This window comes from Onychomys torridus, chromosome 4 (assembly GCF_903995425.1).
Source record: "Onychomys torridus chromosome 4, mOncTor1.1, whole genome shotgun sequence".
NCBI lineage: Eukaryota > Metazoa > Chordata > Mammalia > Rodentia > Cricetidae > Onychomys > Onychomys torridus.
This window is the reverse complement of record NC_050446.1, coordinates 65826257-65844092: the sequence shown is the minus strand read 5'-3', so window position 1 is coordinate 65844092 and position 17836 is coordinate 65826257. Positions and strand designations below refer to the sequence as shown.

Here is a 17836-nt window from a genome sequence, read left to right as displayed (position 1 = left end):
ATAAATAGGCCCCCAATTTTTTTCATAAGGGGGTGGTGTTGAATGTACATGGGTAAAGAAACAGTCACTGAAGACTTAAACACTTGGCATCAAAGCAAATCAATGTGAAGGATCATAGAGAGGGTAATACCAAAGCTTACAGTATGAGAGCTGGAGGTGCTTACTCACAGCCAACCTGCAGCCCCAGGACCTGTGTGGAAAAGGGCTGGTGTCCCATTGTCTGCTTGAGAAGAGGGTCTGAAAAGCCATCAGGCACAGTGTTCCTCCATAGCTCTAATACAGGAGTCTTACAAAGGCAAGAAGAGCTCTTCATATGTGTGGCCTGGGATCCAAGTGCAGGCCTATGTACAGAAGTGTGATCATGCCTAAAAGACACCAGCAAAGGCTCAGCAGTTTGGTGTTCAACTCCTACTTCCTAGTCCCCAAGAAGGCTGCTGGAGATACGGTCGTGGTTCTTACACTGATGACTGGGAATGCTCTACCAAAAACAACCAAAGTTTAGGTGGAAACAAAACCAAAGCAAACTTGATCAATGGAAATTATACCAACAGATGGAGTTTGATGTCATATGTGTCAAATAAATCAACGTGCTATATAAAACAGCAGCACGCATGGAAACCCAATAGCACTGTAACCTGCATAGGCCTGTTAACTGCATTCTTACAGAAGTATCTGATGTAGAAGAGACAGGAGGCTCTGAGCAAGTCAGGAGGCCTGAACTATGAATTAAGTCATCATCAAAACACAGGCTGCTGGCCCTCCACACTAACGGGGCCTGGTTTAACAGTGCAAGCTGAATAACTGGAACTTGGAAATTGGGATGACTCAGTGAATTCCCTCTCGAAGTTTCTTCTAGCTTTCTTTGTTCTAAGGTTCACTTTTGTTTCAAAACCTTAGGGTAGACTTGGAGTCAACAGTCGTAAACCTTTCAGACACCATGTAGCCTACACGAGAGCTAAGGTGAACACTGAACTTGAAGTCCGTTCACCCACTGCTCCCCAACCTCAGCTTAGGCACACTATGACCTGGTAACCTGGCTTGAGGTTCCTCTCGAGGAGTCAGAGGCTCATACATCTTTCAGAAGAGGACTAAGAAGACAACGAGGATCTGCATGATGCTCCCTCACAGAACAGTGGCCTGCATGCCACACAGGAGCACAGGAAATGACAGCCACTTCAGGGGCATCTTTCTTGAATTTCCGGAATCTCCCTAACTGAGTCACCCTTGTGGAACTCTTCAGTCATAGAATGCATCACAGCTGCAACCATTTCAATGCTTTGCCTAGTAGCTGCCTTGCATAGGACAAGGACTCTGTCACTCCTTTCATCAGTAGGAATGGGCCCACAGGACCTGGCATAGGGAAGACAATTCCTGTTGCATAAGCAAATGCATGAGCGGGCACTTTGGAAGCCACATGTTTCCTACGGAGGAAACAATCAGCTGAAAAGTATTTCACCAATATCATGCACTCCTGGAAACAGCAGCTTTTAGGAGATCCGTGTTCTTCACTGATTAGGAGGAAAGGGAAAGCACATGTTTATGGCAGAGAATACTTACAGGTGGGGGTTTCTTCCTCATCTCAAAAGTCCGAGTGGCACCAAAACTAAGTGATGCAATGATGGGGCAGCTCCCCAGTGAGGGCTCCTCGTCACTGTGCCAGTCCACGCTGTCCTTCTCGTCCCGGTACAGATTGCAAAGCAAGGAGTTGAAGGTGTGGCCGGTGTTCTCCTCAATGCGGCTCTTCAGAGTGCGGAGCACGGGATGCCACTGCCGGCAAGCCAAAGCAGGTGCAGGGACAGGCACACAAGACACAGTAGGCCGCCATGGAAAAACAGAAAGAAAGGCAAAATCAACCGAGTTCTGAGCAGGACAATGCCATCAACAGAAGGCCAGAGGAGTAGCTTTGTCTCCTCCCTTCATCTCTGGGCTGAAACCAGCCAGCCTCCTCCACTCTAGGAGAGCACTAAGTGTGAGGGCTGGAGGCCGTCTACCATCCCGTTTCTCCTGCAGTGCACATCCCCACCAAGGAGCCAATGCCAGTCCGCTGAGGGTGGTTCTGGAAAGGCAGTGCAGTGCTAAGTGGAGCAGTGATGCTCATGTAGCCAGTCAGTCCACACACTCAGGCTCAAGTGAAGAGTAAGAGAACTCTCAACGGGGTGCCTTCCATTCATCTTATCCCTATTTTATTCTCAACAAAGGTTTGCTTTCCTGAAAAGTATCTAATATTCAGAGTAGTCAAACCCCAAAGCCCGGCACAGTGGTGTATGCCAGTAATCCTAGCACTTGGGAGGCTGAGGCTGAGGCCACCCTGGTCTATGCTATGTCAACAAGCACATGCATCCTTTTTCTTTTCTATAGAATGGGACCCAGAGCATGTTCTTAGAGCCATAAAATTACAGACCTACTTATATTGCACAGCACCGCTTGCTGTCCATGCCCAGTTCAGGGACGTAGTTTGCACTATGTGGCCACGTACACAGGGAGCTATGAACATCAGTCATAGGCTGTGCACTAGCTTTCATTGGAGTTCTGTGTCTCTCTAAAAGTCTCAAGAGCCCGGCATACACTTTAGGACAGTGGTTTTCAAACTTTACACTACCAAAATTACTGATGTCCTCAAAAATCCTTTGTTGAATTTTACTGTTGTTTGAGACAGGGTCTCACTATGTAGCCTTGGTTGGCCTGGAACTTGCTATGTAGATCAGGCTGATCTTAAACTCACAGAGATCTGCCTGCCTCTTCCTCCCAAGTGCTGAAATTAAAGGTGTGCACCGCCATGCCCAGCTTGAACCTTCGTTCTTTCAGGTTATAGTTACTGATATTTACTATATTAAAATTAAAGCTGAACTGAGAGTGCATGCTATAACGCCAGGGAGGCTGAGGCAGGGCTACATATAGCAAGACTCTGTGTCAAGATAAGTACACCATTGGTAGTCCATTCAAAAGGCAACAATGAATCTGTAACTTTGTATGAAAAAAAAAAGTCTGTAATTTCAATATAAAATGTGACGAGAGTGGCCCTGCTTTGCAAATGCAATGTCTGTCTTCACAGGAGGCAGCCAGCTCTTCTGCTTCTACATTTACTCTGCTAAAATTAGTGCACAGTCCTGTCGGAGAGTGGGTTCTGTGACTGCATCCAAAGCTCAGCCTGCGCGGACTTCTTGAGTTAGCCCCATCCGGAATCTGACACCATCTCAAACTTGTCTTGTTCTTTTGCATTTAAATTTGAATGGACCTTTACCCTTGTGTGGTTTTTGTAAGATCTACCCTTCGTCACCTGGGAAACAACAGTCTCTGAGTTATACAGTTCTTCTAAACATTCACACATTTCATTACACAGTAACGAAACTGTAAATACTGATATAATCTCATCAGACAAGTCTAGGTCATGGGAAGAAGCCAGGCTCAAAGTGATGGATGCTAGTTTCCCCCAAAGTCTGGATTTTGCTTGAAAATTCAACTTTTATCATTGACAACAAACCCTGTCCATTGTTTTCACTGAAGTAAAACTAATTTCATTTGTTGATGAGGACATATTAGTCAGGTTCTCAGATCTGAATAGAGGTCTGTTTGCCAGTCATTTTATATAAAGTAATCTATAGGGAGGGAACAGCTTACAACTTAATCATACTTACTCAGTTTTTAGTCACAGAACCCGCTCTCCGACATGCTTTATGAATTCTTTCAGTATCATCAAATGAACTATTCAGATGTACTTGAATTCCAGGATTTAATAAAACCAAGGTTACTGTTTTCATGAAGCTAATCTTCAATGAAGTCAGCTTTTTCGTTTGTTAGGGTCTCTCTACATAGCCCTAGCTAGCCTGGAACTCACTTTGTAGACCAGACTGGCAGGTCCCTGAGTAGAAGCATTCACCATTTATGCCTGACTTAGCATTTTTATTTTTAATTGGAAAAAATTTAGATTTATTTTTACTTTATGTGCATCTATTTTTATTTTATGAGTACTAGTGTTTTGCCTGCAGGTATGTATTATTCTATATGTGTGCCTGGTGCTCAGAGAGGTCAAAAGAGGGCATCAGATCTCTCGTAACTGGAGTCACAGACAGTTGTGTGTGGGAAGCATGAGTGTGGGGAACTGAATCTAAGTCATCTACCAATAGCATCACGTGCTCCTAGCCTCTGAGCTGTTTCTATAGCCCCCATTTTTAACTTTTAAATTACACTTCTTAAGTGTGTGTGCCCATGTGCCCATGTGCCCACAGCACATGTGTGGCAGTCAGAGGACAATTTGCAGGAGTCAGCCCTCCACTTTCACCATGTGGGTTCATGGGATGGAACTCAGGCCATCATGGGCGCTCAACTCAGCATTTTGAAAGCTGTAGGGGGAGTGAGCGGTGGTGGGGAGCACAGTGGTCACTGGCAGTTCGCTGGTGCTGAGGTGCTCCCGGGTCACCCGTATGCATTTCTGTAGCATCAGAGCAGGTGCTACGCAGTTGAAACACACACTCTTGCATTGTTGTGCAAACATAGTGCAGTCCCTACAGAGGCTTCCTGGACCCATGGGCTGCGCTTCCGCAGTGGCTGGGTCCTGCCTGGGAGTGAGTGACAGGTGGGTGCTCAGAGGGGACAGTACTGAGTCTAACCCCGTTCCTGCCACGGAGGCACTGGAGCAGCACTGCAGCATGACACCAGAATGAAAGCTGGACCTCTCTGTGCCTGTCAGCATCACATTTACCGAGCAGAGGACTGAGAGAGCGAACAGGAACAACAGACAGAACTTAGGTCAGTACAGCAGAACAAAACTGTTATTAAGCCAGCCCTCGTTCAAGAGAATAAATTCTACAAGGACATCCCAGCTACCACGTGGGCAAGCAGAGCTTCCTGCCCATCTCCCAATTGTAATCTACCTTCCCAGAGAGATCAGATGCTAGAATCACACCCTCAACAAGAAAACAAGGAAGGAAAGAGATGGCTTTTCTAGAATGTGACTGAGAATCTCATTAGCACTTGCCTGACTCGTTTGGACTCAACACTGTGGCAACATTAAGTTTGCATTATGTTTCTAAGTGGGTATATGGTTTTCTCTCGGCTATTTTTGGTAGTGAAGTATAGAGAAAGGGGGATATGCAGAGGGTAATGGAGGATGAATTTAGGCTCTTTAACCAATTCTCTAAATAGAGATCCTTTAGAACTGAATGTCTAAATTAAAATTCAGCGTCATCTTGCTGTTCAGTGAAGGCATTCTATCCTTAAAGGACGTCTGAGAAAAGCGTGAGAACACAGAAGACGCAAAACAGGCTTCCAACAGTTTTAGAGTGACCTCAGGGTCACAGAGGTGGGTCTGGGTCTACAGAAAGAAGAGGTCACGTCGGTGGGACTTGCAGCTGACCAAGTTTTAATCCATTTTCTTCATTGGGCCTATTATCATTCAGTTTGTACAAAGACAAACAAGCTTCAAAACGTAGGACTGAAGCCGGCCGTTGTGGACATGCCTCTGTCACCACTCTGGGAGGCTAGGGCAGCAGCAGTTTGAGTTGAAAGCCATCTTTAGCTAGAGAAATTTGGAGCCAGCCTATCTATCTGATGAGGCCTTGTCTCAAAGAAATGTGTGTATACTAAATATATTAGCAATATACACACAAAATTCCACAATAGGAATTATAATTTCAGAATCTTCTGTGTGAATGTGTTCGCACATGTATAACACCTAGAGACTAGAAGATAACATCTAATGTCATCCCAATAGGTGCAGTCCGGTCCGTTCTTTCTTTCTTCCTTTCTTTTCCTTTCTCTCTCTCTCTCTCTTTCTCTCTCTCTCTTTCTCCCTTCCTTCTTTCCTTCCTCCTTCCTTCCTTCCTTCCTTCCTTCCTACCTCCCTCCCTCCCTCCCTCCCTCCCTCCGTCCCTCCTTCCTTCCTTCCTACACAGGATCTTTACTTGCCTGGAATTCACCAAGTAGGCTAGACTAATTGGCCAGCACTTCTCAGCACTGGGATTCCAAGCATGTATGTACTTCTATGCTCTTTCCCCTGGGTTTGGAAGGCAAACTCAGGTCCTCACGCCTGTGCAGCAAGCACTTAGTGGCTGAGCAATCTCTCTAGTTCTATTTTGACAATCTTAATGTCCAACAAGAGGCTTGCTTGAATAAATTAATGTATTCAAAGACCATGAAATATTATACAGGTATTAAATCCATATAGCATATTTACTGGTTCTAAGATTTGTTAATGATATACAGGTAAGAGAAACACATAGATAATTTTTCAGTCTTATTCATTTAAGGGGGTTTTGTTTTCTTTGGTTGGTTTACGTTTTGTGGTGCTAGGAACAAGACCCAGGGCCTTGTGCACAGTAGGTAAGTGCTGTTCAACTAAGCCACATGCCAGGGAAGGGTCTAACTATCTCAAACCTAGAGCCCTCTGTCCTCTTCCTAAGTGTGGAGACTACAATTTCATTAAGAGTCAAAAAGGCTTGTCATTGAAAGAAAATTCTTTTGAAGAGCTGTTTTAAATATGCCTCCAAAGGGAAAGACAATATGTAGCAAGGCTGCGTGGCCTGGCTTCTGTGCACTCTAAAAATGGCAGTTTTACAGGCAGGAACTGCCCCCAACCAATGCCCAGCAATGTCTGCCGAGAAAGCTGACTGAAGGACGAGCTGGAATGGATGAAGGAGAACCTGCCCAAGCCTGCTTAGCCCCCGGCTTCGCCACCCTGCATAAGTAGGTAAGCGGTTGTGACAAAGTGGGAACAGCTTTAGTTCCTCGTTATCTTCAAATCTACTCAGAGAAAAGGAGTCTCCACAACTCTAAAGGTACAATCTTCATCTAGCCCCAGGAAGCAGCAGCCCATCAAAGCAGCAGCCTCCTCCTGTGACAGCCACACTGTGTCCATGTTGTCCCTGGGTACCTCAGCACACAGGGGCTTTGTGCTTACATCTTGCTAGGGCTCTAAAGCATGTCACACATCTGTGTGTCCAGATGAATAAGCAAAACTCCATTTCTTCAAAGTCTTTTTCAAGAAAGAACAACATTTTTGTCAGAGGCAAAAGTCCAAGAACTAAACAGGGAACTATTTCTTGGACCTCAGCTCTAGCCTTTGGACACGCTTATTTATATACCAAAATATCTTTGTCTACTGTCATGGCATTTTTTTTAAGAGATAGGGTTTTACTGTGCTGTTAAGGCTGGCCTTGAACTTATGATCCCCCTGCCTTAGCTTCCTGAGTTGTAGGATTATAGGCATGTACTCCCATGCCTAGCAGTCATGGAAATCTTCAAAAACAGAAGAAGCAGTAGAAACCAGCCCAAGTGGCAGTAAGTTGGAAGTCTGGAAACTGTACCCACAGATCAAACATAAAGTTAACAAAAACCCAGGTTTTTTCACAAGTAACAACGGAGCCGAGAAGTGGAAGGGTGCCCTACCCTCACTGGCCAGCTGCAGGGATGTGCTACACAGCAGCACACAAGCAGTGTTCCCGGAGGAGGGGTCGGGAGAGACAGCTCCTTCCCCTGGGAGCCTACACTCCAGTCCCGAGTCACTGTCCCAGTTTCCTCCCATCCTCTGAGCTCATTTACAAATCATGAGCACACAGAGGACAAGAAGCAGGAGGTTTCTGAATCCAGAGGACTTTCTGAAGTAGGAGCCGCCATGTGCCTCTGAGGAATTACTTCTAGTACTCAACACTTAGACCAGCAAATCACACCAGTGACATCATTTCAACATACGTGAGGATTTGGTTCCATAGTGATTCTTGAGTAAGTGTAAGGAAGCTCTCCATACCATGCTGTAAGTCTTGGTTGCGGATAAGTTATATCTAAGAAAGAAAATACAGGGCTCTTGAGACAGTTGCTGCTGGTAAGGTGTGTCTGCTGCCAGCCAATCCGTGCCTGCACTGTGCAAGAAGCGTGAGGAACACAAAGGAAGAGGAAGGCCAACCCAGTCCCTTCCTCAGACAGGATGTGGAGGGGGCTAGTGGAAGCTGGACGGGCTACACAGGAAAGAAGGCACACTAGCAGGGATAGCCGGGCAAAGGCTCTGGGGAGGGGGGATATCCTGGGCAAAAGCTCTGGGGAGGGAGGGATAGCCTGGGCAAAGGCTCTGGGGAGGGAGGATATCATCGGTTTGTTTCAGTCACAGCAAAAAAAAAGAGTCTCAAAAAGCAGAATACCGAACCTGGACTTTGAGAAAAAGAATCTGTGGTAACAATAATCCATTTGAAAAACAAGAGAACCTATGTGTCCTAGCAACACTGTACATGCCCTTCTGATCTAAAAAGTGTAAGCAACCGTAGCACACACAAATGTATGGTATCTGCCTGCCTGTCACAAATGTGTGGTATCTAAACTATTTTAGAGAGGTTAGGGGGTTACCATCTCTACCTAGCAGACGTCAGCCACAACAAGATTAAGCACGGGGCTGGGTACATGTAGCCTCAGTGGTAGAGCTTTCTAAGCCTGCCTAAGACCCTAGGCTTGAACCGAGAACTGCCAAAAAAGGGGTGGGAGGAGCCAATGTTCATTAAAGGACACACACACACACACACACACACACACACACACACACACACGCCAGTCAGCATTCTGTTAAGCAGATATCATGCATCATTTTAATTTATCACATGAATTTTATAATTTATGTACTATTAGATAAATTTTAAAGATAAGAAAACCTAGAATTATAGAGTCACAGCTGTAATTTGCTCAAAATTAACCACTACTTGGAATGCTAAAGCAAGCAACCAAAAGCCACACTGTGAAAACTCCTAGAATAGGGAAAAGGCTTCCCTAAGAAGGCTGGATCCTATTCTGACACCCGAGATTAAAAAAAAAAAAAAGAAGCCAGTTTACATACACTTTGTCTCTTTTTTCACAAGCAATTCAAACTCACGCCATAGCCTACTGGAGTCTATGCTGGAGCACAGACGCCACCTAGTGGCCACGTGTGGTATGCTGGAGCAGGGAGAGCAACAGTAAAGGCAGATCACATCATCACAAGCTCAGGAGAGCAGATATTGAAACTGAAAGAGACTGGCCGACTCCAGCGACAGGAAAGAGAACACAAAGTAAGAAGGACTTGAGAAAAATGTGTGCCACATGGATTAGCACAAAGAAAGCTCTGGAAACTTCTATGAGGAAGAACGGAGCACCATCAGAACTAACAGAGGAGGCAGTTAAAGCGAAAGGTAGAGCGGGTCAGCCCCGGGCCAGGCAGGCTTTCCTGGCTCTCTGAGCTCTTACTCTCTCTTGTCCACTCTCCCTGACCTCTGGGACTCTGCTGGCTATGGCTTCTGCCTGGCATACTCCTTCCTCTGTCCCTTAGGGAGTTCTAGGTTTGAACTTGTTTGAGACCAGCTGTGTGAAGCAGATGTAGCGAACTGAAAACATTTGAATGGGGACGATGTAGCCTAGAGGCCGACTTACCCTCTCTGATGCCCATCCTCTGCTTCCAGGGGACATCCTGACAAAGGCGCTCCAATATCCAGTCAGCTTCCTTCAAGTCCACAAAGCCAGGATATAAACGCACCCTTAACGCAGAAAGAACAGTCATTAGCTAAACTGCACAGGAGAGGCGGACTAGAGTGAACACGGGTGGATCAGCTGATTAGACCTTCACTTGAAAGGGAAGAGGGAGCCATCTCACCACTTCCCTCCCACGTGATCTCCATGTAAAATAAACTCCATTCATGGTACCACTAAAGACACAAGGAAATGCCAGGGATGCATGAGGCCTTTTTAGATTTCTGCTTCAAACAGCACTCAAGATACTGCCCAGGAGACAAATGACAGAGATTACTAGCATGGCTTAGCTTTGAAACCTTGGGCAGGCACTTACTGTCCCTCAGTTTCCAAAAGTGTAACCTAAGGATAACATCCAGTTCAGAAGGTCATTATGAAGAGTTACCAGTAAAATGCGGGGGTCAAAAGATAATTTTTAAAACTACATCCATTAGAAGACAGAGACTATCATGGCTATCAAAACAAACATACCCAAATGAGGTCTCCTTTTACTAAATACATTCTCATCTTATTACAGACTCCACTGAAAAGGTCACTTTGTATCTCTTTCCTAAGAAAAGTCTGGGAGTGCACTCTCTTGCAGTCTTGACAGCAGCAAGCCCTCAGAAGGCTCACATGATTTAGAAGGCACAGAGGTCATCTAGGGCTACCTAGTTTACACAAGATGTGGCTGACCAAGACAAGACAGCTGGTTTCCGCACACTGGCTGCTACAGTTTGGCTTTAAAGGAGTGTCCGGGTTGGATGGCTGGTTTGTTTTGCTGTTGTTGTTGTTTTTATTTCTTGTCAACTTGACATAAGCATGGGCCATTTGGGGAGAAGGAATCTCACCTGCTGAACTGTTTCTATCAGACTGGTCTATAGGTAAGTCTGGAGGAGTTCTGTCTTGACTAACGACTGAGGTGGGGAGACCCAGCTTACTGTGGGCAATACCATCCCTTGTCAGATGGTCCTGGGATGTTTAAGAACACAGATTAACCTAGGAAGAGCAAGCCAGTAAGCAGCATTCCTCCAGGTCTCTGCTTCTGTTCCTGCCCTTACTTCCCTCGGTGATGGAGTGTGACCTGAGGGCTGTAAGATGAAATAACCCTTTCCTTCCCACATGGCTTTTGGTCAGAGTCTATCACCGCAACAGAAAACAAACTAAGACAGGGAGGTTCCAAAAGGGATTCAAACAGCCATTCCAGCCAATTTTACAGGGTCCTCCGCATCCAGTAGAGCCCCGTTAAAGCAATTTCCATTTGTCATTTCTGATGCATCTGTTTATCTCACTGCTTTATGGTGATAATTAATATACTTGTGCATTAAGATATTTTCAAAATATTTGAAAATAGTGACTACACTTAATATGATTTAACTTTACCTTCAATTCACCTTGATGTGGCAATATAACACTACATAATGAACACACACATAGTTCCTGAAGTGCAGCAATACTATTAAAGAGCTCACAAAAGACTCGAGCCAGTTCGGCACTAAGTTACTGTGAGTGCTGGGGGTGCAGAAAAAGGACCGTCTCTCTGGGCCTTGCTTCCTCAGGAAACTCTAGTCACGATAGTTACTGTAATTGGCAGAAGCTGTACAAGTGTTTTGATACTAGAAACACTGTGTAAAAGGCAGGTATTACCCGAGTCTTGTTCCTTATTAAGGAGAAGACAATTCAAGAGGTGATAACTCAATGACAGCTGCACTCACGTTCCAACGAGGAGTCACCTACCTAGACACACCTGTGGGTGACAGGCTGATTTCATACACACCTTCTCTGCTAAAGAAGCAAAGGAGAAGCACATATTAGTGAGGCAAAAGAATCCACCCTGTTTCCACCTTCCCAAGGTCCTGGTTCACTAGGATTTGCTACCTACAGAGAACACTAGGAGGGAGGCTACGTTACACGCCCCTTAACGGCTGGACAAGGGGCAAAATGGTGGTGCATCATTAATGGTGCTGGGAACAGAACCCTGATAGGATCAGGCCATGGAGGCTAAAGCGGAGAAAGTGACCTCTGAGTCTACCCGCTTAGGTTTCGCCCGTAATTATGCTAATACGATCTGAGAATCTGTCACCCAAGGAAAGTTTGGAATGAGGCATACAACCCAGGGGGAAAGTGCATGCATCTAAGACCTAGAGCTTCTGTTACTTGTAAAGTAAATGCCTAGTGAGTTCTTCCTCTGAGTAAAAAGCCTTCTGTGTTCCCTTAACTGTATTCTTGGTCTTTTAGATCTAGACCCCTCTTCTGACAACTCCCCAGAGTCACCATCTTCAGCATCAACTGCTTGCATCCCCTTAACACAGCACTCTGGGTATTTCTAGCCCATGTTTCTGTTTGATGGAATATTTCCCTACCAGTAAACAGCCCCTATCCAACTTATCTCCCAGTCTGGCCCAGTGAAAATTTCTGACTTCCCCTACAAAAATTTCACTTAGCCCCACTTCTAAACCTTCCCTGACCATTAATTTGTGCCAGTAACATCACCCATCTCATCCTGTGCCAGTCTTAGATCTTACGTACAAAATTACAACTTGTTTACATGTGTATTTTATTCACTAGAGTGGCTTATTTTTCACAGCTTACACACACTGGATGGTGAGAAAAGTTCACTGAATTTAATCAAATGTGGAAAGGTGTGAAACACAGATATGCAGGTGTAAGGTTCATGACAGAAGAGCAACAGAGCAGCCAAGTCATTCTCTACTTTAAAGGTTTTCATATCCCCTCTCTCCAGGGGGTCAGTGGTTCATGACCTCTGAGCTAGGCTCTAGGCAGCTGGATGAGCACAGCTGGCCTATATTTCACAACGACCACATCTACAGAAGGTGTCTACAGAGGTTCTGAGGCACCAATACTGTGTTTTAATGAGGCATACTGAACTGTATCTAGACACTGTCTCACTTCAAACATGCAACACATTTCTGGGAACAGACAAACAAAGCCCAGGAGAGTTAACTTTAGATATAGCAAGGCCGAACCCCAAACAAACACGGGTAGATGCTGTGACTTTTCTTGACTTGCAAACTTACAATTGCATCCCTCTCATTTAAGCCTGACTGTCATGGTTTCATGGCTTTGTTCATCTTATCACTGAGGGAGGTGATATCGCACAGCTCCTATACACACAGTCAAAGACCAGTAGACCTGGACTGGGCTTAAGAAATTGGAATATTAATCCTTGACATACGAAGAAGACAATCAAACTCTAGACGTGTGGAAAGCACTCAGGACTCGTTATATAGCTAACTAGTTACAAAGATGTGACTAGATATTTTTTGAAATTAAGTTGACATTTCCGTTAGCTTCAAATTCTTGTAAAAGCCAATCTACAAATATCTATATAGCATAAGAGACTGCTCATGGGCAAGAACATCCATCTGATGCTAACTGTTAACATAAAAGGATCGTTCGTACTGATAATATATTTACATCAAGTGGAAAGGAGAGGCAGGAGAAAAGAAGCCAAAATATCTATTAGCTCTGGAGAACATTTCAGACACAGATCAATACAAGAGGGACATTTAGCACTGCTTAAATTGCTCAGGAGCAACCCCATGGTTTTAATAAATAGGCCGTTGGGTCAAATAGGTTAGAGAAGCTTTCCTAAGGACTGCTAGTAAAGTGGGATTTACAAGCCTCTCAACAAACCAAGCTCCCAGGATTCAGGAAAAAGCCGTTTCTGTCTCCAGCCTACTCTAACAGACACCAATGAAATGGGGCCAGGAAATCTACCCCAGAGGCAGAATTCAATGTGCAGAGATCTTGCTGTGTTTTCTATACCATCAGCAACCCCAGAAAGTCTCCTCGAAAGATCAAGTTCAAAGATTGAGGTAGAACTATTCCTTCCAGCTAAAGATTTAGAGATAGTGAGCCATTCTCTTTTTAATGGGAAAATCATGGAGGGAAAGATCCTGGCTGCCCACTTTACCGTCGACAATGCTTACTTACTCAATCACTCTGGGTTCTGGGGCTGTACGTACAACCTGCAAGGAAACAGGCAGATCTGAATTCTGGGACAGTTCCCAAGGGTCAAGAATAACCCATACCTCTCATTTCTAGCCAAAACCAAGCCAGGTTTACAGCCAGCCTTTTTTCATCCCCATGCCCACTACCCCAACAGAGCATTGTTTCTGCAGTTCCTAGAACTCTGTCACACTGGCCAGCTTTCAGAAAACGTGATACAATTAGAACTAATCAACTTTCCTGTTGGCCAGAAACTGAAGAAACCTTTTATTAATAAGGAAGACTTTTTTTTTTTTTAAAGTAGAAAATACATTTTAAGGGGAGTTGATAATTATTTATATCACCTGTGGGCCACAACTTCTTTGGGAGTTGAACTACCCTTTCATAGGGGTCGCCTAAGACCATTGGAGAACACAAACACATACATTTACATTATGATTCATAACAGTAGCAAAAGTATGAAGTAGCAACGAAATAATTTTATGGTTGAGGTCATCATACATAAACTGTATTAAAGGGCTGCAGCATTAGGAAGGTTGAGAACCTTCCTAATAAGGTTGTTATTATGCCAAGATGCCTACTTTTCAAACTGTATTTTTCCATTATTTTTCCATTTTATTATTAATTTTTTTAAGTGAAGGAGCTGAGGAGATGGCTCAGTTGATAAAGCACTTGCTACAAAAGCATGAGAGGCTCAATTCAAATCCTCCACACCGTCTAAATGCTGAGAGGGTGCAGAGGCTTCTCTGCAATGCCAGAGCTCAGGAGGTGCAGACAGGGAACTCCCAGGGCAAACTGGCTGGTTAGACCAGCTGAATTAGAAAGTTCTATATTCAACTGAGAGACCCTGACTCGATATAAGGTCAGGAGCAATTGAGGAAGACAGGTGATGTCAACCTCTGGCCTCTGCACACACATCTACAGGCACATACACATGCACACCTATTTATATGAACAACATTTGCATAACACACACATGAAAATAAAATAAGAACTGGGAGTTGGGCTCAAGGGAGAGAACTTGTCTAGCATATAGAAGACTTTGAGCCTGATCCTCAGCCCTGCAACACCCTTGTCCTCCCAAAACTTAATCATCTATGTGTTTTACACTTATTTCCTATGGGAGGTAGGGGGCTAAAAATCAGCCATTTTGCTACAATCACTGAACTTTCAGAAGGATTTTCCATAACAGTTCTAAAGAGAGCATCATTACAGAATTGTTAGGTCTTAGCTAGCCCACATAAGCACTAGTCACAGTACAGCCTTAAGGTAGGAGTCATGGTACAGCTTCCCTGCCCGCCTCCAAAAACAGGAGAATAGAATCTTCAGACATATAAGAACACTAAAATAGTTCATATTTCACTATGATTAGAATCCTTTTGTTTGGCTACTCCTAAGTAAATGTATTTAGCCACTGTTGGAGTACCTGCTACAGAAACAGCTTTTATAAACACATCTTTGTTACTACTGAAGGAGAAACAACAATTTACCAGCTGAGGTTCCTGGAACACAAACTCTCTGTCAGGCAGGTGCTGTTCCTTGTTCTTCCAGGCCTGCCCCGGTGTTTGGGAAAGATGGCTCCTAGCAGCAGTAGCTGAAATGGCAGAGATGAGTCTCAAACACGAGCCAATAAACCTCCTTGAAGATGACATATGACCTCAAAATGAAATGGGCAGAGACAATGGACAGCATCAACACACTCTGAGGGTACTGACTAAACAGGAGAAACTGAGTTCAAGTCCTTAGCTCACCATCAATATGATCAGACAAAATGCCAGTCCCAGTTAAAGAAAACTGTTACCAACTCAAGCGGGAGTTCACCATAGAGCAAAGGATATAAACAAGATGGTGGCAGCTGTCCACATCCACACACACAGTCCCTGCAGGTTCTTGCCTGGCTGGGCAGTAGCCGGGATCTTGGCAGGAGCAGCCCAGGCTCCCTGCACTCGGGCTCGCCGTCTTTTGTCCTCCATGTTGAACAAAAAGCTTTCTGTTCTGAGATTCCAGAAGATCTCATTCCCGATTCAGACCATGGGATGGTTACCTGTTTTCAAAAAGAAAAAAGTGCTTGGTTAAAAGGCCGCGAGAGCCTGGCCCATTAAAGGGCAATGATAGATAGCCCTTTTGGTCAGAAGAGACGGCCCAACAGCACATACTCCTAAAGTCAACTGTTTTTATGATGTCTCTGTCAAGGGCTGACTTCACCTGGACTGCTGGCTTTCTCAATAGGCAGTCCATCACAGACTGTGTTATTCATATTAGTCTCAAGAGTAGAACATGAGCAACTGTAACATCCCCATAGTCTGCAACACGAATATTGAAAAACAGGCCAAGCCAGGTGTGGTGGTGCAAGCCTTTAGTCCCAGCACTCAAGAGGCAGAGGCAGGAGGATCTATGTGAGTTTGAGGCCAGCCTGATCTACAAAGCAAATTCTAGGAACAGCCAGGGCTACCTAGAGAAACCCTGTTTCAAAAACAAACAAAACAAAAAGGCCAAGACCCAGTTTCCCAGTGTATTGCTACTTCCCACTGGATGTACTGAATTTCCTCAGAAACTTTAAAAGCACCATGACAGAGGAACCTGAAGGACTCTGGCCACATGTAGGAAAAGCACAGAGAGACAAATGCTAAATGACCTCACACATAAAGACTTCAGAAAGCTGAAGCCCTCAGAGTAGAATGTGATTGCTTGTGATTAGGGAAGGGGGCTAGATGGGGAACAGGACCAAAGTCCAAAGTTTCACTTGGACAAAGATAAGCTTTACTGTCCTCCTGCACAAAACAATGACCATAAATACCAAATCCCTGGATATTTCAAAGTTACTAAGAGTCGATTTTAAATATTTCCATCACGAAAAGGTATGTGAAGTAATAGATGTATTAATTTGATGCACTATGTATCACAAGTATATATCAAAACATCACAGTATCCAATAAATACATACAATAATTTGTCAACTAAATTAGATTTAAAATTAAAATCTAAAATATTCATGTACCACTTTCAAAACTAGGATTTAGGAACGATTCCATTTCTATGCTTATAACAAGCAGTGAACGGTAATAAGATATGCTAATATGTGTGGGGATCAGAAGGGTTAGCGACTTACAAAGTCATTCAGAAAATTAATATCGACTGAAACAACTTTTATCAAGTCCCAGCCTTAAACTAATCAAACCCCCTACATTTTTGGCCATAAATTAAACTCCATAGCAAATACAGAATCCAGGAGGCTTGGGCCATGTGTTCTGAATTTAGAGCCACGTATTCATGGGTCTAAACAGGAAAGCTTCAAGTTCCCAAAGAGAGCACACTTATATTAATGCTCAGCCTACAGATTCCCAGGCCCCGTCTCCTAGACCTTCTGCTCCAAACAGCTCTGGGCTTAGGACTCTATGCTTAAATTTCCTATCTTAAATTTCCTTAGGTGATAAGAATTATGGTTTACCAGCACACACCTGTAATCCCAGTGTTCAGGAAGCTTGAGCTAAATATTGAGACCCTGTCTCACCAACAGCAACCCACCCCGTGCTTATCATGGATCAGGTAGGGGTGTGCAGAGGCTGTCACCTGCCCCAAAGAGTCAATGAAACAATCAAATCCAGCTCTCCAGCCTTACGAGATGTGTGAAAGAAGTCTTAAAGTGTGTGAGGTCTTTAAAGGCCTAAGACGAGGGCTGGCGGTAGTCCCCGAAGGCCTCCGACCGGCTCACCTTGCTGCTCACTCACCCGGGAGCGACGTCCCTCGTCTAGGACAACTATGAAAATAAAAATTCTAGAGTGCCCTCTGAGACTTAGTGTGTGGAGTCCTGGAATTTATCTACTAACCAAGGTCCCCGCCACCCTGGCACTCAAAGCTTGAAAACCTTAAGAAGAACAAGGGCTCTGGGGGTAGCGGTGGCTTGCTTTGAATGCAGATCTGTCCCTGTCCCACCTACGGGCAGCTGACGTTACCGTCTGAGCCCCAGCCGCTCCCTCACAAGCAGAGCAGTCAGTGCTGCCCTCAGGGTTGAGGGAGAGTAAAGCGGGGATCAGCCTGCCGATGTGATAGGTAGAGCTGGGTTCCTCACAAGCCCCGCAAGCCAGCCGCTGAGCGAGCTGCACCAACCTGGCTGGACTTGAGGAGAGTTGCCGGCGCTCTGAAAACAGCTCAGCTCTCCGGACGCTGGGGAACCTTCAGAGTGGGGCACCAACTCCTGTAACGCCCAACCACAGGCCGTGGTGTCACTACTTCCTCCTACGTCACACACCGACACCGCTTCCGGTGTGTACCTCGGAGTCCGGGTCGCCCCACATCCCTGGTGCCTAAAGGGCCGGGTCGAGAAGCTGGAGGGAACAGGTTCAGAACTGTGGACAGGGGCAAGGGGCTAAGAGTGGCTGGCCCTGGTGAGGCGGACAGGGGAATGCAG

At 45.0% G+C, this 17836-nt stretch overlaps 1 protein-coding gene across 2 annotated transcripts in view; it reads right to left on the bottom strand.

Annotated features, from left to right (window-relative positions):
- Positions 1-17642, bottom strand: part of Alkbh3 (alkB homolog 3, alpha-ketoglutarate dependent dioxygenase) — a 34209-nt gene extending 16567 nt beyond the window's left edge. For both annotated transcript variants that reach the window (XR_004944740.1, XM_036184854.1), the window contains exons 1-8: positions 17536-17642; positions 15323-15472; positions 14919-15022; positions 13414-13448; positions 11194-11241; positions 9382-9485; positions 7687-7775; positions 1558-1767 (exon numbers count right to left, since the gene is read on the bottom strand). Coding sequence is in view for 1 of the 2 variants with exons in the window: in XM_036184854.1 (XP_036040747.1) it covers positions 1558-1767; positions 7687-7775; positions 9382-9485; positions 11194-11241; positions 13414-13448; positions 14919-15022; positions 15323-15401 (669 nt within the window). In the remaining variant the exon portion in view is untranslated. The remainder of the gene's footprint in view (positions 1-1557; positions 1768-7686; positions 7776-9381; positions 9486-11193; positions 11242-13413; positions 13449-14918; positions 15023-15322; positions 15473-17535) is intronic.
- Between the last annotated feature and the right edge of the window lie 194 nt (positions 17643-17836).